General features: G+C 35.2%; 2 protein-coding genes across 13 annotated transcripts in view; one reads left to right on the top strand and one right to left on the bottom strand.

Moving 5' to 3' along the window:
- The window catches only part of LOC126978527 (ATP-dependent RNA helicase DHX30-like), a 31,833-nt gene extending 18,574 nt beyond the window's left edge, over positions 1-13,259 (top strand). The window contains exons 14-22 of one of the 4 annotated variants that reach the window (XM_050827441.1): positions 646-726; positions 1,265-1,337; positions 1,696-1,832; positions 2,846-3,034; positions 4,879-5,052; positions 6,954-7,155; positions 8,769-8,958; positions 9,701-9,774; positions 13,034-13,259. In XM_050827441.1, coding sequence (XP_050683398.1) covers positions 646-726; positions 1,265-1,337; positions 1,696-1,832; positions 2,846-3,034; positions 4,879-5,052; positions 6,954-7,155; positions 8,769-8,958; positions 9,701-9,774; positions 13,034-13,241 — 1,328 coding nt within the window. In that variant the 3' untranslated portion in view covers positions 13,242-13,259. Of the gene's footprint in view, positions 1-645; positions 727-1,264; positions 1,466-1,695; positions 1,835-2,845; positions 3,035-4,878; positions 5,053-6,953; positions 7,156-8,768; positions 8,959-9,700; positions 9,775-13,033 lie in introns of those variants that run through there. The other 3 variants (XM_050827458.1, XM_050827448.1, XM_050827466.1) reach the window with 3 other exon arrangements.
- Positions 13,260-19,802: 6,543 nt separating this feature from the next.
- The window catches only part of LOC126978462 (uncharacterized), a 28,552-nt gene continuing 23,007 nt past the window's right edge, over positions 19,803-25,347 (bottom strand). For 6 of the 9 annotated variants that reach the window (XM_050827374.1, XM_050827382.1, XM_050827365.1 and 3 more), the window contains one exon: positions 19,803-23,732. In XM_050827374.1, coding sequence (XP_050683331.1) covers positions 20,079-23,717 — 3,639 coding nt within the window. In that variant the 5' untranslated portion in view covers positions 23,718-23,732 and the 3' untranslated portion in view covers positions 19,803-20,078. The remainder of the gene's footprint in view (positions 23,733-25,347) is intronic. The other 3 variants (XM_050827355.1, XM_050827338.1, XM_050827347.1) reach the window with 3 other exon arrangements.

Below are 25,347 nucleotides of genomic sequence, written 5' to 3'. Positions count from 1 at the left end.
CTTTCAATTAAATTGTGAACATGTGCTACCTCACCAGATTGGCTCAGTTACGCATCATCAGCTATAACTAAAGGAACTCAACATCAGTGATATTGTGTACATATTTAACTATTGAAGCTGATTTTGTATTTCAATAGCTACTGCGTCTAATGAATGCGACAAACGAGGGATCTCCTAAAAAGTTAACAGAGTAGACATATGATATGGCGTAAATCTCTATAGCGAGGGTGAAAAAAACGCCCAGTGTATGAAAAAAATTAATATAGTTAAAGTAATATAGGGTATATAAGTTGAGGTATACTGTGGTTATTTTACAAAAGATTTATTATTTTTATATATTTATTATATTATTAAGAGAGTTCAGAAAAACAGCTGATAAGGGTTGTGCGATGCATAGTTTTTAAAAAACTTAGCACATTAAATATTGTATTAAAATATAATTTTTTCTAATTCATTTCTGACTTCACATAGTCATTAGAGATGACCTAAGGAATTTCTGGTTCAAAGCATCGTATACCCATAAAGTTTCACCGTGTATTCGCAACCTTACGAACTCAAACATTAGCGGCGGCAGAAATCTATTTTTTACGTTTTTACTGAAGTTAGTCTTTATGTAATTTAATATTATTTATATTATTTTTTCAGGCACAGCTAGCTTAGAGACCGTGTGGGTATCTAAAGCTGGAGCCAAGCAGAGGTCGGGCAGAGCAGGGAGAGTCCAACCAGGTGAATGTCATCATTATTTTTATGGATTATCCTAACAAACGAACATACTGTGATCACGCACCATTTCTAAATCTTGATCACCGATGCCCACACTGTCTCTAAACAGCAGAGGAATCATGGGATTATTCAATATTAATACTTAATTTAACATTTTCGCAAATACTTTTTTAATCGTGGTTATTTAACCCAGAATCCTTGCATACGCCTCCCGCTATAAACTGTTTATTATAATATGACGTAGAACCATTTAAAGTACATGCTTGGCTTTAGTAAAGCACTTTAAGAGCGCTTTCGCACTACGTCAGATCCGTACCCGTGAAAACACGGTCCGGACTTGTCGTTAAACTCTTTCTATGGCAGTTTACGCACTAGATTCGTTCTTCCGTCATCCGATTTCCTTCAGTCAACCGTTAGAAATAGTTCTACGACTAAACCGGACCGTATTTTCACTGGTTTGGATCGGATTCGGATCGGATGTAGTGCGAAAGCGCTCTAAGGCTTGCGGATTCGTTGTGTCTCACTGACATATTGTTTTCAGGGTTTTGTTATAAAATGTACACAAAGGAGAAAGAAGAAGGTTTCACACCGTACACCACGCCGGAGATATTGCGGTAAGTATTGCAATTGTTTTATAGTATAGAATGGTGTATGAGATCTGGACTGATGGAGATTGGATATCGGGTGAAGCTTTGTAAATTACGGTAGTTCTCAAATTATTTAAATACCGTAGATGTCATAGGTGAAATACGAAATCGATGTAATTTATTACTTTCCCTAAACTGTTAAAATTTTAAATGTAACTTTGGCATACAGATGACTATGTTTATATAAAATTTGTTTATTCATGTTATGTTAGTAAAAAGAAACCAATAATATTAATATTATTTTAAATTAAATTTCATCTAGGTGAGTTTTATAAGTTCTGCCGTAGTTACTCAGTGTTAAATTATATTATTTTATATATTTCAGAGTTCCTTTGGATCAGACTGTTTTGGATTGTAAGTCTTATGCTCCCGACGAAAAAGCCGAAAGTTTCTTGTCACAACTCCCGCAGCCGCCGAGCAAGAACGCTGTTCGTTTTGCGGTCAATGATCTCATAGATCTTGGTAATTACTTGGATCTTAAACTATTAACATTCCTTTTATTATGGTTTCTTAAAAAGCTAGAACACTGTTTTAATTAAATTTTTTACGATATACGTTTTATTAAAATTATTGTTTACAAAACGCTATCCGAAAACAAACTTACTCTTAATAGCTAACCCGTGACGTTGTCGTGGGGAGGTTCTTAGTTCGATCCTTATCAGCAATAGAGTTCATTGGTTCAATAATACAGGTCGTATTTCTTTTAAATCATTCGGATCGATTTCCGTCAAAAGTTCAAGAAATTTTATAAAGTGAAATATGCAGTTATTGTTTTTTTTTTCTTCTTTTTTCTAATACTCGTAGTTTCCGACTTGGCCATCACCGCCCTTCTCAATAAACCACCCTGTATAGAAAGTAGGTTAGAGATTTTACCTGCATGTTAATACAGGATGAATGAATGTTTTCCGGCTGTGACAGAGGTGATATATTGTGTGTATTATTAGTACGTGGAGCAAGCCGTGCATCAAATACAAAATCATCTTCTGATGAGCTGTCTAATAAATTCAGAAACAATAAACGCGTTTTTTTTTCCGTAAAATGCGAACTCCTTGTAACACTCTACATAAACAATCGTTACCAAAAAACAAGTCTACTGAGTCTGAAGGATTCCGAGTGAATGTATCATCATATTATCGTATATGTTTAGTGATTCTTTCAGATAGTTAAGTTTTTATACGCAGATAAAATATTACCGAATGTGGGTAGTGTGCGATTCGCTTTAGTATTAAGCTATTACCAATGGGAGGCTCCTTTGCACAGGATAGGAGGGCACTGCATCGTAATAGGCAGGGTGTATCAATTACCATAAGCTGAACGTCCGGCTCGTCTTATCGTCGTCCCTTATTTTCATTAAAAAAAAAAGTAATCAGAAAACAATACCTTTCCTACACTGAACCAGTGGGTCTTGTACATTAAAGCTCAACTTTTCTCAAGTGGCAGTGAATGGTGAATGTAGTCGTACTATATCTTTTTAGGTGCATTGTCAAACACCGAGCGATTGACGCGTGTCGGACGTTTGATTACGTCATTAAAAATGTCGCCGCGTCTTGCCCGCGCCGTTTTGCACGCGGCGATCATCGGGAACATACTGGCTGCGACCAACGTAGCGACTATGTGCGGTGACAACGTCGAAATATTTCATAACCCGGCGGATAGAAGAGAAGGTAAGTCCACATGTAAGATACACATCCTCAGATGTATGTGCTAACCATAAACTTACAATATACCGACTACGGTTATGACAAACACCGTTGCTGTATCTCTGTTAGAATATATATGTAATATGTAAATAAAACTGAAAACAAAATTTTATGAACAATGCGGGACTCGAACCTGCGACCTCTCGCGTTTCGTGCGAGCGCTCTTTCCAACTGAGCCAACCGGTTTTATCAACGATACGTCACTTAATCCCAGAAGTGAGGGTTATCTCTTTAAAACAACAAATTGTTTTTAAATGTGCAAGAGAGACATACAACAGACACAAGTCAATTTCCTAATATGCAAATATTGGGGTTGAGCAGGTTATCAACTGTAAAATGGATCCTGTAGATGAAGCCAATGCCTGAGAGTTGAACAAAGCATACTAGATTTTATCAACGATATATCACTCCAACGGTTGGCTCAGTTGGTATGAGGTTCGAGTCCCGCATAGTAAATGAAATTTTGTTTTCAGTTTTATTTGTGTAATTAATCCCAGAAGTGAGGGTTATCACTTTAAAAACATAACAAATTGTTAAGAATATATATCTCTACTAGCTGACCCGACAGACAATGTTCTGTACATAATAAACAAAATACTGTTTTATGAATTTATAAGTACTATTTCATAACACCAAGAATTATTTCGTAAAATATGCTCCCTGTTGTTATAATGAATTTGTTTTACAACAGAACTGTCAAACCGTGCAATAAATTCTCTCATAGAAAATATGTACCTACGTACATAACAAATATTGTAAGTAAAAATAATTATGGGTCCCAAATAGAAATAAAAACTATCCTATATCTCAAATTGGACTAAACTGCACTCCATGAAGTAATCCCCGTTAAAATTCGTTCATTTGTTTAGGAGTTCACTGGGAACAAACATCAGGTCATTAGAGTTCTATATATTACGATATAATACTTATATATATATTGTATATATTTGTAAATTGCTGGTGGGAAATCATTTAGCTGATCGACAACAATTTTTAGGGTTTAGCAACATATGTTGAATTCTGATTATAATATACCAAGGAAAGCCCTAGATTGGTATCCCCAAGGTATACCTGGGAGGCTTTTCCTTGTCGGTAGTAGTCATTGAGTATCATTCGGCAGAAAAAATGATTATACAAATGATTTGAGTTTTCTTTAGTGTTAATTCCGCCAATATTTGTCTTTTAAACAATTCGACACGTGTTTCGCCTTTACACGAGGCATGTTCAGGACATGTTGACTCGCCGAAATCTGGCACGAGACTGCACGAGTCTCGTGGCGGAATTAACACCAAAGAAAACTCAAAACATTTGGATAATTATGGATTTCCGCAAAGTAACGCCTACTTCAATAGAAAATGTGATGACATTCCAAGTTTCATCGTCTACTATTTTGATTACCGAGTACTTGATAGTAGTTGTTAATGTACCTAATTCTAAATTTACACCTTTATTTCAGTGAAGTATTTACAGTTTAATTTTATTTTACAAAAAAAATTGTCGTTTTCGTTGAATCCTCTTGGAGCACCTGTCTCCACTACCTCATCTGTTTCCTCAAGTTTGGTAAAGGCCCTCTTAATCTTCTCCATGCCTCTATGTTTCTTGAAAGTGTATTCATTTTTTCCCTGTCAATTTTTATATTTCGTCTTCCCATCTTATATATTGTCTTTCTCTTTATTAGTTTTATAAGTAAGGAATGCATATTTTGTTTGGTCCATTTCTCTTTACCACTTATTGTGCAAACCGCTTATTAACTGCCCTTAATTCATACACCATACTTGAGATTTCATTAAATATTTTGAATATTTCAGAAATTCGAAGCATAAAACGCAAGTTCAATGAAACATCCGACCATGCGGCGCTGCATTGGATACAGGAGGAGTACGAGAGAAAATTGGAGGGTGATCAGCCTGGCGACTTCAGTGAGGTGGAATCATGGTGTCGGAATCTGGGCCTGAGGAAGGAAAGATTGGCGTTTGTCAAATGTAAGTTTTAAGTTTTTAAGGTAATTTTTACTTGATGCCATTAGAAAAACAGTTTTGATTTGTTTAGATTTGTATGAGCGACATCTCAAGCCAATTTCCTAATAAAGTAGATCCTGTAGATGGAGCCACAACCTGAGAGTTGAACATGACAGACCAAGATTTATGAACCATGCGTCATTCGAATTGTTGGCTCAGTTGGTCAGCTCTCGGACGGAATCCTAGAGGTCACGGGTTCGAGTCCCGCATCGTTCATAAATATTAGTTACAACTTTAATTTGTGTAGAAATTTGATTGTTCTGAACTTACGGCTCGAGGCGTGTAAAATTTCTCGCTCGCTTTATTAAAAGCAACCAAAGAATATGGGACTCATTCTTTGAAATATGAAACATTCCTTAGGGAGCCTTGAGGTGGAGTTTCGACATTTGAAGTCGCTTGTGAATTCCATTCAACACGACGCGCATGCAGCCTTTGTTCCAGTCATACTTACATTTTTTTCTTTTTTTTATCGGATTAAAAGTATTCTGGGGAGGTCTTTGTCCAGCAGTTGACGTCTTCCGGTTGAAATGGAAAAGTATTCTCAAGCATGAAGAAACATAAAAAAGTTTTTGATAAACTTACAAAAGTAAACATAATACCTAATACGACTTACCCTCGACTTCTCAGCAATAACTCTTTTTGTGGGGCCTGTGTGTTTTTTAAGTTTGCTGGTATTTTCATCCATACATTACCACATTGACCTAACCTGATAGCACTCCTGCTTTCGGCGAGAGGCTATTTTGAAGGAGCACTCAAACCAAGATGTGACCTGCCACCGATAGGAGGATGGAATGAAGAATTCCCATACCTTAATAAATAAACCATATCACATAAGCAACAGTGTTAGCAACGGCATGTGGAATGCCCAGCGAAAAACAGATTTTCCACGGAGTGAGAGAGCAAGAAAATACTGCATGCTATTCCACTCTACTGACCTACCAATCTTAAAAGCGGTGCCGTGCTAGGTGCGTGATCGGCACGGTGCTCCGGATCAGGTAGTCGTTCGACGACCCCAGAAGAGAGTCGACAGAAACTAGGTTTCCATCCGGATGTGAGGTCTACAGAAGGTCTAACAGTGAAGTTTGATATTCGCGTCGGGCAATAACCATTTGTGACACACCACATACTAAGGCGAAATTGTGAACAGATCTCCCCACATGATCGGTGTTATGTGAGCCTAGCCATAGGGCGTGGTGGGCATAATAAAATCGCCAAGAATCACGATCTCTGCGGTTGGGATCAACTTCAACACGGAATCTGTAGACGTTTAGATGTGCTCAAGAAGCCGGTCAAATGTCAAAGTTACGCATTTTACCTTTTACCACCATTTCGGAAAAGTTGGGCTTCATTGCCATTCTAATTAATGAATATGCAGTACAGTATAATACAGATAAGACTTGTCTTTAAAGAAAAAAATATGATGCATTGAATTTTTTAATATGACCGTATCAGAACACTCAGTATTTCGACTTAGATGCTAGAAAAAACTTGCCTTTTCTCGTAGACTAGGTGTCAATTAGTCGTAAAATTAATAAGATACTTATAATATAAAAAATATACATATGTATATAAGATTTGATTTACGATTTTAGAACTTTATTACTGCGAAGAATATTACAATATTCACTTATAGAGAAATTATATTCTAATTACTATATAATATTAAGTGAGTCGTTAGCATATAACGATACCTATATATTGATTATTTTTCTTACCTTAATATAAGTATTAACAAAGTAAGTAAGATTCGTAAATGAGTTACACCACACATCTAAAGACACAATATATCAAAAAAGCACAGTTCACGCTAACACGACGCTCCTGCAAAAACCAGCGACACCTTTGACGATGTGAATGTGTTTTAGCACTTTCAAACCTGCACCTGCAAAACGTCCTGGGTTGTGGTCTGCTGGAGGAAAAACCTGATGTCGAAGAGCTGAATCGTTATTCCGACATAGACGAGTTGACGTCGGCTGTACTGTTGTCCGGTTCCAATTCGCTACTGTCGACGCGGAAATACGTGAGGACTAAAGGAAAACTACGAACAACCGTCGAATTATATACCACGTAAGTTATTTTTCATTGCAGTTGATAGACCATGGTACTTTCGGAGACTATAATTCCATTCCAATTCAGCCAGAAGACAATCGGTCCTGCGCTGCCCTTATCCAACCTACTTCGGCGATCTTGACCAGATCATCGACCCGTCTTGTTGCGGGCTTACCAACACTACGTCTTCCAGTACGTGGTCGCCATTCGCATTTGGGGACTTTACAGCCCCAACGACCATCTGTCCGTCGAACTTTGTGCCCTGCCGGTCACTTCAGTTTCGCAAACATTTGGTCTATGTCGATGACTTTGGTTCTACTACAGATACTCATTTCTGATTCGATCTCGCAGGGAAACTCCGAGCAAAGTCCACTCCATTGCCCTCTGATCGACAATGACCTTCCTGATAAGGACAATATTTAGCGGGCTTTAATTATTATGATTCGTAAATCAAATCTATTGTATAGGAATCTTTCTTTACGAGGCCGTGACTTTCATCTACGAGCTCGATCATGACTCTTGCTAGTTTGGAATTTATAAATCAATATAAAGAGTTAGAATAAAATTTGTTAGATTTTATGTGAAGAAAAATTATTAAATGTCCGTACTTCTAATGGAATGAAGACAAAAAAGCGTACGAGTCACCTGGTGATAAGTGATCACCGCCGCCCATATTCTCTTGCAACATCAGAAGATTCGCAGGAGCGTTGCCGGTCTTTAAGGAACGTGTACGCGCTTATGTGAAGGTACCTATGTAGTATCGTCCTGGAAACACCGCACAAAGAAGCTCATTCCACAGCTTTTTTGTACGTTGAAGGACGTTCCGTGAAAACCGCACTGTAGAGGTACGCCATACATCCAGAAAATAGAATGTGGCATCACTTATTGAAAGTCAAAAACTACCACCCATTTCAAGACGATTGCCTCAGACCTGAGAAGAATGGGCGCAACAAACTCAGCGGGCTTTTTTTTCATCGAAAAAAATATGTTTACAAAGTAATATTGTACAATCAAACTTTTATTTAATAGTCTAAAGGCCGTTGGTCCATTCCTAATCTGTGGTATCATTAAGAAATCATTTATGTTATGTTAACCTTTACTACACTAACGTTTTTTAACAATTCTTTTGAATAACGTAATACTTTTGTTTCGAAAATTTTCTGGGATCTTGTTGTAAAAGCAGTATACATCGCCCCACAAAAGACTAACCAACTCGACTTACGGCCGTTCCTAATATACTATCTACAGATAGGGATAAATAACTACCTTCTACTGTCAGTAATAAGCTGTCAATAATCAGAAGCTATCCCAATATACCCTTATATTCTGATTCCGTCCCAATATAAGGGTATATTGGGACGCGTGAGTTGCAATTTCCATACAAACTTCTATCGCTGGTAAGCTATACGTCCTCCCATTGACAGACAGCGTGTACGACGAATAAGGTGAGTTACCGTCGATAAGTTAATTGGGACAGAAAAGTCAACGATAGTTACGATTTTTATCTCAAGTAGGCCACAACCGGAGATAGACTGAATATTGGGAACGGCCGTTAGCCGAGTAGTAGGCATTATAAGTTTATGTCTGTTCCTAGTGTTAACATTATAGTTATGACCATTGTTACTACCTAGCGGCGGTGAGCGGGCACATGTCGGCAGTGACAGTGTGAACCACAACGTGACCAAGAACCACCACCCCGCTCTACTGACGTACTGCGGCGGATACCACTCGCCTGAACGTCGCGCCCTGGTTCTGTACAACACGTCGCGCCTCACCCCCCATGCCGTCCTCCTCTTCTCCATGGGACACGTGTACGATACGGTCAGTCTGTCTCCCTCACTCTAAATCTATACCCTCTTAGCCTTTCTGAATATTACATTCAAAACAAGGCACGTCTCCAAAACGTAGTTCGCCTACCGCAAAACAAGTGATATCGTTTGTAAAACATTTTTTCTAGCGTCTATATCAATATTCATCATACTTTAAGTACCTACCCGTCTAAGAGATCATCTTCCCAGCATCTTTTTATCCGGAAGACGTCCACTGCTGGACAAAGACCATGACACCATGACGATTGGTCCTGCGCTGCCCTCATCCAACCTACTCCGGCGATCTTGACCAGATCATCGGCCCATCTTGTCATCAGCCTACCGACACTACGCCTTCCGGTACGTGGTCACCATTCGAGGACCTTACTGCCCCAACGGTCATCTGTCCGTCGAGCTATGTGTTCTGCCCACTTCCACTTTAGTTTCGCTATGCAGCATTTGGGCTATGTCGGTGGCTTTGGTTCGAATTATAAATTTTTACCACTTAAATAATCAACAACATTTCTTACCAACTATATCGATATACTATATTTTCAGTTTATTAGGGAACATATTGTCTCCACATCATCTTTGTCATATATTACTACCTAATTTTTTCATACCATTAAATATTTCCTTGCGCATTGTTTCGCGTTGGTGCGATAAATGAAGCAGTTATCTCACCTAAATGGGCGGCAAAACTCCTTCTTTTATAGAAAAGTTATTAAAAACAATTTTTAATGGTTACATTGCAGAAATCGAATGAAGAAGACGCAACAGCAGACCTATATGTACAGCGACACAAGTTAAAGATGGAAATTCCGCGCAGGTAAAATTATTAAAATAATAAAACATTTATTTTCAGATATTTCATAAAATCATTATTATTATAACTAGGTACCTATTCAAAATATGTTCATGATGCCACACCGATGAGGTATTGAAATAGGGGTCGGCGAAGTTTGATAAGGGGTCATAAATTTAGTGACGTCACTTTTAAAAATCTAATATAATGAAATAGAAATAAAAACTTTTTTCCAAATCTACAAGTCACATCCAAGTTTACATTTTAAGTCATACTAGGGAGGGAGGAGTTTCAAAAATCACATTTATATGACAAGATCGAGGGAAGGTTCCAAAAGTATTAAATTTTAGTGGCATGGTTTATGGACCAAGAAAGTGACCCGCGGGCCTTTTATTGCGATTCAATTGACAACCTAAAATGAACTGCTTTGCTATTTCCAATTTAATAGGCTAACCAATTTAGGTTGACGTCAAATCAAGTCGGAAATTGAATCGCAAACTGTTTTAAGTCGTTAATTCATTCGTACCGTGAGGTAATATTTCAGCCTAAACTGGATAGCTTGTGTCAAAGTGAGCGATTCAAAAAGGGTTACTACTTTCTTAGCGGAAAGTGAATCGTTTTGTTAATAACTTTTAAAAAATAGTAAAAACATACAGAAAAGGAAAATGGAATTGATGAAAGATAAGATAAGACTACTTTATTGGACTTTTTTGTAAACTAAAGATACTAAAGATCAGACAGCAAGGCCGCTGGCTATAGCCTGTTCACAAGAACGAATAAAAAAAATGTACTCTGTGCTCCTGTCAAATAAAATATTAATGGAGGTACGTTCATAACTCGTTTTAATCTGTTTATTTTTACGAAAACATCTCAGCAAACCTTTAATTTTTAATTCAAAGAACTATATATTATATATAACTATTATTTAATAAGCACAAAAAAAAACTTAATGGTTTATAATTTGACGCTATAAAGCTCAATTTTAAAATGTATTTGTAGTAATTTCTACGCAAATAAAACCGCTAAAATCTTTATAGGTTTCGAAACGCAGCGCATATGGTTCGAGTAAGAGAGACAGACTTATGCAACGTCTGTACAGCGACAAATTTCTTTCGTTCATTCTTTCAGTTATAGGCACTTCATAGGTATGAATCTTAGCGATTTAGTTTAGGTATCTAAACTGAACTTCTTCGGAAATGAATCGCTAACTAAAAGTAGATGGTAGGCCTTAAGGTGAAACGTGTTTGATAGGTTTGATAGTGGTGGAAGAAGCTGGACAAGATGTCTTCGTGGTATATTATGTATAATTAATCCATGCACCCCTGTCCCCCACGATCACCCAGTGTGGTTATAATGTTGGACGCGGTTTAAGACTGGGAAATAGGTTGGATCGATATATCTACCAAAATATTTTTGATGTACCTATCACTTTACATAGATTATAATTAAAATAAAATGCAAAACAACGAAACTTTAGATGTCGATTAAAAGAGTAACAATGAGTTTCTTCTTTTTTCTCTTCATTAAAGTTCAACCTTTTGCGAAGCATTGGTAAATAGTAAAATATAAAAGTTCGGACATTCATAAGTATAATTTCTTTGACCTAAAGGGAAAAAGTGATATTGAATTGATTTGAAAATGACGTGAATCGCCCCGTAATGATGAAGCTTACAGTAACGTCGAATCATGAGGAAACTCAAAAATCGTACTAATAGTAAATATTATACAAGATATATATACATATATATATCTAATAGAAGGTATATGTCATAGGATAAATATAAAAGTATAACCAAATATGTTCGTGGTTGACATTTTATTATCTTTTCAATATCATAATTAATAGAGAGAATAATATATTAATTGTTGAGTTTCTTGCTAACTACCATTGGGAAACTCCTTAGCACAGGATGCGGGCTTGATTATGGGTACCACAACGGCGCCTATTTCTGCCGTGAAGCAGTAATGTGTAAGCATTATTGTGTTTCGGTTTGAAGGGCGCCGTAGCTAGTGAAATTACTGGGCAAATGAGACTTAAAATCGTACGTCTCAAGGTGGCGAGCGCAATTGTAGTGCCGCTCAGTATTTTTGGGTTTCTCAAGAATCTTGAGCGGTACTGCATTGTAATGGGCAGGGCGTTCCGATTCAGTTCCAGTACCTCAAGGCTCAATTCTGGGACCTTTCCTGTTTCTGGTATATATTAACGATCTGCCATTTTTTATAAATAACAAGTATCATGTAGTCTTATTTGTCGATGATACATACTTGTTATTTAAAATTAAACGTCAGCAAGATCAGTGTGAAAAAGTAAATAATGCTTTGTTAGGAGTATCAAACTGGTTCAATATGAATAATTTATTATTGAATAAAATTAAAACAAAATGTTTGAAATTTACGTTGCCTAATGTAAGGCAAGAACATACAAAAGTAAATTTTAATGACACAGAATTGAAAATTAATGATAATGCAGTATTAGATTCCAAACTTCAGTGGGGGCCTCACTTACACAATTTAGGTAGTAAATTGAGTTCAGTAGCTTTTGCTGTAAAAAGGATGCGGGAACTTACTGACATCTATGAAAGCAAGAATTGTCTATTTTAGTTATTTTCATAGCGTTATGTCGTATGGAATTATACTATGGGGTAGTGCAGCGGAAGTAAATAATATCTTCATACTTCAAAAAAGAGCTGTACGTGCCATTCTTTTGCATGCGATAGTATTAAATTTTACAATAAATTACCAAAAAGTGTATCTGAATTATCAATAAATAAATTTAAATGTTTTATTAAACGCAGACTTATGTCGAAGGCTTATTACAGTATTGAAGATTACGTAAACGATATTACAATATGGAATTAAATAGTATTATAGTTGTTTTTATGGATTATATGGTTCAGCCTTGTGTTGTTTCATTGGTTTGCATTGTTTTAAAAATATGTTTAAACTTTTATGTAATTAATATGTATGTATCTGAATTGTATTTTTTGTGATTAACGTTGACGAGCAGTCTTTTGATTTTATGTCAATAAAATATTTTGACTTTCACTTTAATTACCATCAGCTGAACGTCCTGCTCGTCTCGTCCCTTACTGTCATAAAAAAAAACTTTTCTCAAATGCAACAAAATGCTTTACGATTCCGTGGTATTGTAAACGAATGTAATTAACGATTCAATAGTGTTTTACAAACCGATCTGAATATATAGTCATATTAATTATTATTCTATAGTTAAAGTATTACATTAATAACATAAACAATGAGGCAACCGTTTTCTTGTTTTCAGCCAAGTCAGCCATATGCTTCAAATACGAGAAATGTTGTGGAAAACGTTAGAATATAACTTAGAAAGAGATGTGAGGAGTATTTCGTACGATGAATTGTCAGACACGTCTGCGTTTAAGAAGAAATTGATAAAAACTGTTGCAAGAATTCTTGTTGAGGCCAATACAGATTATATAGAGAATAATAAAAGAGATGCTGATGTTCGGTAATTAAATAATTTAAATTGGGTCTGGTTTTATTTTCATTTTGTCAGTTAAAATGCATTTTAACTAGCTGTCGATCTGCCATAAGTTGAGCAAATTGGTGCCATTTGAGTAGTTTTCAAACTCCAATAATTGAAAATTGAAAGTCTAACGGTAGAGTAGGTATCTCAATGCTTGCATTTTTAAGTCAAAACAATGCAAAATTTTCTGGCAAATAATTACTCTTATGAATATTATTCTAGGATTATTCTGCAATCCATTGATTGGGTTTCTTGAATCCAACGTCTGTTAAATAAATTAATGATTTCGATAAAAATTGGCCAAGTGCGAGTCGGACTCGCCCATGAAGGGTTCCGTAGTAGCAAATAACATAATATTAGGTCCTTACATATGAAATTGGCGTTTTGTATGGGAGGAACAAAAAGTCGAATATTTTTAAATATAATATATTTAATTAATCAAAGTATGAACCATTGTTTTCTATGCACTTTTGCCATCTCATAGGTAGTCCATTGATCCCTTTACTAAAAAAACCAGTCGGACGGGAATCAATAAAATCTGTGAAGGCGATTTGGACTGCCCCATCAGAGTTAAATTTTTTCCCTTGCAAGAAGTTGTCCAAATTTCGAAAAAAATGGTAAGCAGTGGCGTGGAGCGATTGACCAGCCTAGGTTGTGTAGCCGCTAGCTTTTCCATCATGGTTTGCAATTGCTGACAATAGACATCAACCGTAATAGTCTGGCCAGATTTGAGAAAACTGCAATGAACAATACCGGCACTAGTCCACCAAACGCTTACAAGTAACTTTTTTGGGGTTAATTTTCGCTTGGGGCAGGATTTGGCTGGCTGGCCAGGATCCAACCATTGCGCTGAGCGCTTCCGATTATCGTAAAGAATCCATTTTTTATCACAGGTAATGATTCGGTTTAAAATACCTTCATTATTGTGCCGGTTCAGTAATGTAACGCAGCAGTCGACGCGCGTTTGCCGGTTTGCTTCAGTCAATTTGTGAGGTACCCACCTTTCAAGCTTTTTAATCTTCCCAATTTGCTTCAAGTGAATTAAAACAGTTTTATCAGTAACACCGCAGCCTGCAGCTAACTCGGACGTGGTTTGCGATGGATCCGCTTCCACAATAGCCTTCATACTTCATTATCAACTTGGGTCTCAGGCCGTCCACGGGGCTTGTTCTGCAGGTCGAAATTTCCAGAACGAAAACGTTGGAACCAAAAACGAACTGTGTTTTCTTTTGCAACATGACCGCCATACACATCATTCACCCTTCGAGTCGTTTCCGCAGCACTAGTGCCACGGCGGAACTCGTACTCGTAAATAATGCGATACTTTAAGTTTTCCATTTTGTAAAATGAGTGACGCAAACAGAAAAAAACAAATGAATGACGGTCATCGAAGCACAAATACATGAGTAAATAGCTGTACAAATTTGAATTTGGAATTTCTTACCAAAGTGGCCAGTACGAAATACGCCAATTTTATATGTAAGGACCTAATATAAAAGTTCTTGTAACTTTGATCGATGTTTTAATTATAGTGTACTTTTTTTTTTAATTTATTAATGTCGTACTAAAAAAAATACTTACTAGATCTCGTTCAAACCATTTTCGGTGGAAGTTTGCATGGTAATGTACATCGTATATTTTTTTTTAGTTTTATCATTCTCTTATTTTAGAAGTTACAGGGGGACACACACATTTTGCCACTTTAGAAGTCTCACTCGCGCAATATATTAGTTTAGAAAAAAGTGATATTAGAAACCTCAATATCATTATTGAAGAACTATCCATAGATACCCCACACGTATGGGTTGGATGAAAGAATTTTTTCGAGTTTCAGTTCTAAGTATGGGGTATTGGGAACCCCAAAAATTTATTGTTTTATTTCTATTTTGGTGTGAAAATCTTATTGAAGTTTAAACAATATAGTTTTGGTAAAAAGTGGCTGTGACATACAGACGGATAGACAATTAGACATGACGAATCCATGTCAGTTCAGTGTTTTGCTATTTGGCTACGGAACCCTAAAAAGTATATTTTGTTCTTCGATGCGTGTCGACATCTACATCTATAGGATCGGACGTAGTAAGAAAGCGCTCTTAGTTCTAAACTTTTATTTTTTTAGACGTTTTCACAGCTGTCATAGTCTATATACACCTATAAATGATGTGAGGTCACGCGCAACAGTCTTTGACTTTGTGACTACCGGATACCGGACAAGAAAAAATAGCTTATACTGAAGATCCTGGTGGGAATTAAATTATTGTACTGTCATCGGTAATTGATTGCACAGGAAGTCTATTACCAAAATAGCCGAAGTTTCGGTCCGAAACGAAAGAACGACGAACTTCGAATTAAATCCTATTACCAAAATACTTCATTTCCGAATAGTGCGGACGGATTTCGTATCGGAACAATAGACTTCCATATAAAGCGGAGTCGTAGTTACGATCATAATAATGTCAAGTGAATTTGGGAATAAGGTAAACGAAAGACAAAATGTCTAATTGCGAACTTCGTGTCGATATTCGGATCCGACCTACTTTCGTAATAGGAAAATGTATGATCCTTCAACCGAATCTTCGTATTTCGATTTTGGTAATAGGGCTCCAGTTTTAATTCAACATTTTAAAGTGGGGGAAAATCGTGTCGAAAGATTTCGTTAAATAACATATTATATATTAGGTTATGCTAATACAAAGTATGTAAAAATGTAGGTGTCGACCTATTTCAAATAAGGATTTCGATGAGGCGTCTGTTATCAATACCACACATGATAAGATAAAGAGTTACTGTTAATTAGTAGGTACCTACTTATTGTTTATCAATAATTATCAGTATTGTATTTTGGCTGAGTGACACCATCGACAATAATTATTGATTTGTGGAAACTAATTATTAGACGATATTGTAAATCATGACCACCGAACATGTAACCTATATGTCGCAGGGAATTGATAATAACAGAGATTTGGTCAATTCTTATTATGTTTAAAGAACTACACGATTTTATCATTTCTTTAAACAAATCTAGTGATTTGATCAAATGCCAGGGTTGGTTCCGTGAAATGACATTGAGTGACGCGACTAGAAGAACTTAGGATGCAAAAGCGCGCGAAGGGAGCCTCAGACTTGAGTCATACCCCGACACGGACAGGTTAGGTGAAATGGGTTGGCGGGCTATTCACTCAGACACGAATCGCTGTGCCCGCGTTATTATAAAAATAAACGCCCGATAAAATTAGTATATAGTCCAAAATATTGACGTATGATTTCTGGTGACGTCAAGTCACAAAACACATGGAGGTGCACGCTGCACAGTTAACTCGTAGGGGAGATCAGGTAGGATTCGTACAGTGGTAATTTTATTACTATCCAACAGACTGATGCGTTCATATTTATGTGCGTGACTCCCGTCTATGGGCATAGTCTAACCGCAGGAGCGGCGTGGCAGTACGTTTCAGTCTTAATATAAGGTACTCTGTGGCAGTACGACTGCGAGCTTCGTTGAGAGCATGATAATTGCGAAGAAAACGTCTGTTACGTCAGAAAACTTAAAAAAGTTAATTACTGAGAAAAAATTAAAGTAGTTACCTGGAAATCCTGTGTGTGTACAATATGCAATAAAAGATCCATTTTCTATGTTCTGCGTGCCAATTTGTATTTTTGATTAATAAATTTCAATAAGTATTTATGTAATGTTATTTCTTTGTGGAAATAAAAAAAAACTTTATAGAAATTGTTTACCTATTTTAATTTTACGACAAGTGTTTAATTTTTAATTCTAGTTAATAGTACAAAAACAATATTGTTCGTTATTACTGCCATTACGGCAAAGTCTGTGTTAATTTTAATCTCAATAAAGTTTATGTTTAGAATAAATGTAATTTTTATCACGTTGTATGGAGACTCACCAATATGTACGAATGTGCCCCACACCGTGTACGAAGGTACCCTGCGTAGGCATTCGTACAATTCCCACTTTTTGCACTCACGCACCTCAACTTGGTTATGATACTTCGTATTAACATACAACTATAATATATTATTATAGCCAGATATGCTAGTAATATAGCAGTATAAAATATATTTTCAAATAGCTATAAGTAATATTATATTTTACAAGCCTTGGAGTAAAAAGTGTACGAGTCCTACCTGCTCTCCCCTATGGGTATTTGGTACTTTGTATCTATGGTAGCCTGGCCAAGTTAATAAACTTTTTGTGTGTTTTCGTATGCTCAACTAATATTCTACCATAAATTCCATTACAATAAATAGACATAAGTATTACAAAATATGAATACCTACGTAGTTATAACCATAATATACCTAAATACTATTTTATATGTAGGTACCTAGGTAAACTTGAATCCGTAGAATGATTACTGTTAATACTTGTTTATTTTTGACAAATTATTATTAAGTAAGTATTCAATATCACTAGCTTGAAATACACTATTGTGTACGATAAAACTGGTGCTTATCTGTGCTGCGATAGTGAATCATCAACCGTGTGCAAATTGTATTCGTGTTTTTATTTCATTCAATTATAAATCAGAATTCTAGAATAACTTATTGAAAAATCTATCACCCACTCGAAATTAACTCAGATCTGAGAAGAACGGGCGCAAAAAACGCTGTCGTTGGCATATTTTGATATATAAAAATATTTATAATTAAAATATGCCAACGCTGTGGCAGTTTACTCCATTCTCAAGACACCTTCGAAAAAGGCGCCTACACTTTATTAAAAGGACTGCAACGCTCCTGTGACTCCACTGGCGTTGCAATTAAAAAAGAAACCCTAATAAAACCAAACATCGCAATTGCGATGTCGCTCTGAAAATTAGGTTCAATCAAGAATCGTGAGCGGCACTGCCTTGTAATGAGCGGGGCGTATTGTTTACCATTATGTCTTACTTAATAAAACAGATCCTTACAATCGGCATGATGATGACATTTCTGCATTTGGTGATGAAGCCCCATCCAAAACCACAATTTATCGCTGGTTTGCTGAATTTCAACGTGGACGTGTCAAGCTCAGTGATGATCCTCGTCAAGGTCGTCCAAAAACTGCAGTCACCAAAGAAAACGTTGATGCTGTGCGTAAGCTGATTGAGGAAGATCGACATGTGACATACCGCGAAATTCAGGCAACTTTAGACATTGGCATGAGTCAAATAGAAATAATCTTGCATGAACAATTAGGTGTAAAAAAGTTATTTTCCTGATGGATATCGCATTTGCTCTGTGAAGAGCAAAAAGCGGCTCGCGTTACTTGGTGCGTCAGAACTCTCGAAAGATTCCACGCAGGATCCTCAAATGTATACATCATCGTATCAGGTGACGAATCCTGGATATACGCGTACGAACCCGAAATAAAAAACCAGTCACGAGTTTGGATGTTCGAAAATGAATGAGATTAAAGCCAACAAAAATTGTTCGTTCACGGAGTGTTGCAAAAAAAATGGTGGCCACGTTTGTCTCCAAAACCGGCCATGTTGCGACTATTTCTCTTGAGGGACAAAGAACGGTTAATGCAGAATGGTATGCTAGCATTTGTTTGCCATAGATAGTTTCTGAACTCCGTAAAGAGATCTGCAACCGCCGCATCATCCTCCATCACGACAATGCGAGTTCTCACACCGCGCACAGAACAAAAGAGTTTTTAGAGCAAGAAAACATAGAATTATTAGACCATCCGCCGTACAGCCCCGACCTAAGCCCTAATGATTTCTATACTTTCCCTAAAATATTGAATAAATTACGTGGTCAGAGATTTTCATTACCTGAAGAAGCTGTGGACGCCTACAAAACGGCCATTTTGGAGACCCCAACTTCCGAATGGAATGATTGCTTCAATGAATCGTACGGAAAAATGTGTCAAATTTCGCAGAGAATACTTCGAAAAGCAATAAATACATTTTTAAATAATAATGTTGTGTCACTTCCTTGATTCCCGAAATTTTCAGTGCCGCCCTCGTACATAGATAAAGGTGAGATGTGCTTGAGTCGTGAGGAGGCGAGAGCGGTCGCGGCGGATGAACACCGATTCCAAAAATAACAATAATCCTAACTAGAATTAGATTAATTAATTAGATTGTATAAAAATACACAATTATTTTTATACTTTTTAGTACATCTATTGTTTTTGAAGTCGGTTGTTTCTACGTTAAAAATATTTTAGGTTAATATTGACTTGAAGATGTTTAGTACCTATTTCGCTTTACTTTACCACACATATATTTCAAATCAGTGGAACGTACCTACTGGTACGTATTATTTAAACATATATTAACGTCTTTGGTCGTGATAATTGGGATTTCGGAGAATTTATCAAATTCATTTAATTAATACACATAGCAGTGTTACGGCAACTTGGCCTACCAATTTCATTATTAATTATATTCCAAATGCTTTTTTTATTATAACTATTTTTAATTTTATCTGCAATAAAACGTGTCTTCGCTTCATGACAAAGTGCCTTAAAGAGCTTGGAGTATTTTTATTTACATATACTTACCTAATCTGTAGTTGCAAATAAAACAACGTGTGAAAGTGAAACTTTATTATGAACTCAAATTAACAGAAATAACTTTCAAAAAGGTCTTTGATGGACTCATAATAAAAAGAAAAAAAATTTAATGTAAAATAAGAACAACAGACATTCAAAGCCAAAGGTAAAGCTGCGGTCATTCTCGTTTTTTAAAAATACTTACACTTCTTTAAAAAATGTTTATATTTTAAAAACCAACAAAAACAACTAAATTAATAAGCAAACGTGTAACTTTTTTTAAACTAAAAATAATTAAGTATTAATTACTTATTTTTAAACTCTTGGTTCATCATTTTCATCGGCAGTATCATCAACTGTTTTGTTTTTATCCTTATTGAACTGCAGAAAATATCCAACACGGTATGATGATGCATAAAATTTATCATAGTAATAACTTTGAACCTCAAAATCATTAATTTTCATGAGATCATCAAGAAAACATTTGATAAGACCTTTTGTATGGTCTGTATATGCATCAGTAGGCATCAATGTTAATGCCAAAAGAGATGTACTTTTATTAACACCTAATAACTCAGAGCATACATGTATTGTAAGGATTTCTTTAACATCACAATTATGATATGAGGCCATGACACATATACAACTGTTTATTTCGCTAGATATATTAGAGTAGAATATTTTGCAAAATATCTTTTTATTAATCATATCATTTAATATAGGTAAAACCTCACCGACAAACCCTCTCGCAATTTCATCTACTTTAGTTAAAGAGTAACTCAAAACTTTTCTAGTAGCTATTTTAAATTTCAATCCCAAAACATTTAGGTAAACCTCTTCAAGTGGGCACAAATTTATCAAACTCTGTAAGCACAGTTCCAGCAATGTCATTGTATTAATTTGATTGACTAATACATCACAACCGTCGCAGCAATTACTTTTATATTGGTTAAAGAATGTGCAAAGAAACTCCCTTATAATATATTTGTCTTGATAAATCCGGTCCCAAGATTTTTGACAACTTGCAATAATGGTTTTTAATAATTCTTGAGAATCACTTAGATCCGCTTCATTTCTTACAAAGAATATATATGTTTCAATTAAAGACCACATAGCGACGTTTAACTCATGCTCTCTTGGCTTGTACTCTTGAGCTAAACCATTTTGGTCTAACATTATTTTCACAAATTTGTCTATTATTTCCGTTCGTATATATTTTTTTTCTATAAGACCAATGTTATTTTTTATTGTTTGCACTATAATAATCTTACGGTTAATGTTAGAATTCTTTTTAAAAGAGAACAACTTAATTGCGGCCCAGGCAGCATATAAATATTCTGCTCTGAATTTTTCAGGCATCTCATTTGACTTTAACAATTCAAACACTTCATCTTGATCATCTTCGTGCAATGTATTCGTGAAGGATTTTAATATTTCAAACAATTGGTTTTGATCATCACCCTCTGTGTTCTTTACCTTTGCAAAAAGTGCTTTATAAATAATCATTCTTAACGACACATTTTTTGATTTATTCCATATGTCTCTTACAAGTTTTTCCAAATTTTCTGTACTGAACATTTTGAAGGCTGATCGAATCCCATGCTTTTGTATGGATACCGGAGCGTTCAATACAGCTTCAATAAATTGCATCGCTTTTGGTAAAGGTAAGTCAGCTAAGTACATGTTGAATATTGGAAGACAAAAATGTATGTAGTCTCCTTTAATATATTGAAGTATGCTTGATAAAGGTACTGGTGGACGTGAATAACCTGCATGACGACAAATGGCTTCTTGAATACCCAATACATCTCTTCCGATATTTTTATGGTCAATCTTTGCTTCGATTGGTGCATATTTTGACATAAAGTTAACCTTATAATCTTCATCTGCTAATTGAAATAAACTGCATACGGCAGTTTTTATCACTCTGTAATATCTGTAATCGTTTGTGGCCTTGTCTATACAACTTTGGAAGAATTCTAAGTACTCTTTAGCAATAGCATCATTTGAAAAATAAATTTTTAAAACCTTAGCAAACCTGTTTAGCCTAAAACCTATGTCATCGTTCATTTTATCAAATATTTTATTTTTCCTTGTTTTGTCAACCAGTAGCCGCTTATCCTTTTTCAATAGGCGCAATAATAAACTTTCTGTTATTTTTTCTTCTTTCACATCTTTTCTGAAATAATTACAGGACTGGAAGTACTCTATGTTTGCCATTATAAAATCCAAAATCATTTTTGGAATATCATCCGTAGATTTTTTGAAAAATTCAAGAATCGAGAGAAATTTACGTATTTGTTCTAGCATTTCATTTTTAATTTGGGAATAATCACCAGCACCAGTTTTAAGACGCTCGTTTATTTCATTCATATATTTATGTTGAACTTCGCACATCTTTTCGTATATTTGTAACCACTGCGCATCAGTTAACTTATCACGATGTTTAATAAATTCATACGATCTGAAATCGTGAAGGATGTAATATATCAATGCTTCTGGCATTTCGATATCATTAATTATATGGTAGATGACACAAAACGTCCTAAACCTATCGCGTCCATAAAATCCGGGCGTATAAACTTCAGCACTATAAAGTATTTTGTTAAAAGCTGTCCAACAACCTTCATCAAACTCAAAAATATTTTTATTGTCAGCAACGGTTTCTATGAAATCTTCTTTCAAATGTCCAGGTTCATTCACATGGCGCTCGTAATAGTATTTAAAGAGATTTTCTAGGTGTCGTTGATTTCTAGCAGACTGCACTAAAGTTTTACACATCTCGTTTCTAGTGTCCATATCATTTGTAACCAGTATATATTTCTTGATCGCTGGAAACGCCACATCGTAGTTAACAAATTTATACCAGATATAATCGTTATTTTCACCTAATAACTCTCCACCTGCCTCAATATGTTTAAGTGCTATATTTTCCCTGTCCTCTTGGCTTAAAAATTCAAAATAATTAAAATGGTAAAACTGTACATGCATTTCAAAGAAATCGGTTTGATATTTATTTGTAAATGCACTTTTATAAAACTGAAATATTTCAGGTTTTGGAATTAGGTCAAAGATATATTTGTATGTACTATAAAGGTTCCTACGCCAAAAGTCGTCAACGTGATCGGGTAACACATTGTTTATATAATTCTTAGCGTCTTCGCTTGTACTGTGATGAGCCAACACTTTCTTATGTAATATATGTACGTAAACGAAAGGGTTTCTTAGCACTCTGTCCTTATGCTTGGTCATAATACTTTTTGATATTCTCGCACCAAATCTTGTACTACCATATCTCTGGTAATGCTTCTCAATCATATCTAAATATTCCTCAGCGTCTACCAAGAATAGATTTGAAAATTTCATTACAATATTTTGGTTTACAATGTCTAGTTTCGAAATATAAGCCTTGGCTAAAACAAAAGAATTGCCAATAAACTGTTGACTATTTTCTTGATTCTCAATGAACTTGAAATTAGTATTTAAAATATCCAGTTTGTCATTCTCACTTAAAAGGAGTGAAAATTTAAAGGCCAAATTAAACGTTCTTAAATTCATGCAATATTCAAAGAAAGTTTGAAGCCTTGATTGATTACGAACGCGAGATGCTACATTATCCAAAAGCTTTTTTTTCATCCGTAGAGACATATAAGGAAATATTTCTTGGTTCAAATAATCTGGATTGATGATCGCCGAGAATTCATCACCATAAATATAATCGTACTTTAGAGCTCTTGAAACATACAAACTGTCGCCGCATTTTAACACTTCTTGTATATAATCCATTTTCTTTAGTTTAGACGCGATATCTATCTTGTACAATTTGTCGACATCGGAATTTTCTTCTAGAGCTTCTAGATCTTTAAAGTTTATTTTATTTTTAACTGCTTCTGCGACTTTATAATTTAGTTCTGCTTGACGTTCTCCCAAAGTTACTCCAATTAAGTCCAACATCGTGAGGTTATATCACTGCAACCAAAAGACTTTTTTTTATGATATGTAGTTATTGGACACAAGTAAATACCTAAAAGGAAATCCTGAAAGAAGAACTTCCCCTGTACTTAAAGAAAACCTGTAATCTACAAACATTCACGTACGAATGCCAATCTTGGACGTATAATACAAAAATTAAAACAAAACTAGTATTATGCCAGAAAGTAAAGAAAAGAAGCACTAAAAAAAACAATAGAAAAAGTACAAAGTGAACGTGTAGAAACGGACAAGGTGTATATTAATAGATCACAAATACATTTTATGCGGTGTGTTCAACGCATGACTGTCAAGAACATATACGAAATCGTAAGCAGTGGTGCGGGAAACACACAGCGCGAACATTTGCCTCGCTAAAATGAGTACACTTTCTGAGGTTAGCAGTGAATGTTAAAATTTGTTAATTTTTTTTTAAATTTATGTGAAATGGAAAGCTTCAAATTGATAATTTAGTTTATCAATGCGAAAATCTATTGGATCGATCTAGCTGGGTTTCAATTTTAAAAAATGTAGGATTATCCGTGTTTTAATGAGAAACTGCTACAATAACATTAGAATACAAAGGTAAATTTCGCCTGTATATATAAGACTAGCTCAATGCCGAGCGCCAAGAACGTATAAAAAATTGTTTTCAATTATTAAATTTGCCAAAAAAATTTTGCAATTATTTAAAATCACAACGGAAACTTAGTTGTTTTTTTATATTTTTTTTGTAAAGTGCAAATTCTTTTTTATAAATAAACTACACAATTTATCTTTAAATTTTCACATTTTTTATGAGTGTTTTTTTTAATCAGAGAAGTTTTGTGGACTTGGTTTTTTTATTTCATACTTTTTTGTAAAGATCAGAATTTTTTTATGAACAATTCAGTCTAAGATCCGAACCTAAATCAAGCTTCACCAAGCTGATATTAGAATAAAACTTGGTATTTTAGAAAATATGTACAGATTTTTTTTTAAATATTTTTCATTAAATGTTGCAACATCAAGATAATAAAATTAACTAAAACTTATAGAATGTGCAGACATAGGGTTGTCTATTACTTACCTGGACAAACTGCTGGGTATGTTAAACAGGTATGTCTATGCTTTACTTTGACTTGATAGGATAATAGAAAAAAAAATTATATCAGCTTATGCACTATTTTATTGTGAACATGTTGATATAGGGATGTCTGCAAAAGATTTGGTCCTAATAGAGGTTTGCCAATTTTCGTCATTCAAATGTTTGATCCCATTTGAACATCTATCTATAATTGATTTTTTCCACCGAGTGTTAGCACAACTCTGGCAATCTTCTATGTCAATGTCCCTCATATTAAACTATCCTATATTTATTAAACAATAATTTACACATGCCAATAACAGAGCAAGATAATATTATGTGATTTTATCTACGGAAGAAAGGCATGTAAAATTGATGTGTGGTATTATTTCCATGATAATGATTTACCTGTGAAACTAGAATAAACTAGATGTTGTACTACACTTTCCACACCATTTGACAATGTTATTAGTGTGACTGTCAGGGGCAGACTGAGAAACATAAAGAGGTGGGGCCAGCTGTGTCATGGCATAGCCTGTGCTAAAGCAT

The sequence above is a fragment of the Leptidea sinapis genome, chromosome 3 (genome assembly GCF_905404315.1).
Source record: "Leptidea sinapis chromosome 3, ilLepSina1.1, whole genome shotgun sequence".
Lineage (NCBI taxonomy): Eukaryota > Metazoa > Arthropoda > Insecta > Lepidoptera > Pieridae > Leptidea > Leptidea sinapis.
Note: the sequence above shows the minus strand (reverse complement) of the source record. Positions and strands in the feature narration are given on the sequence as shown.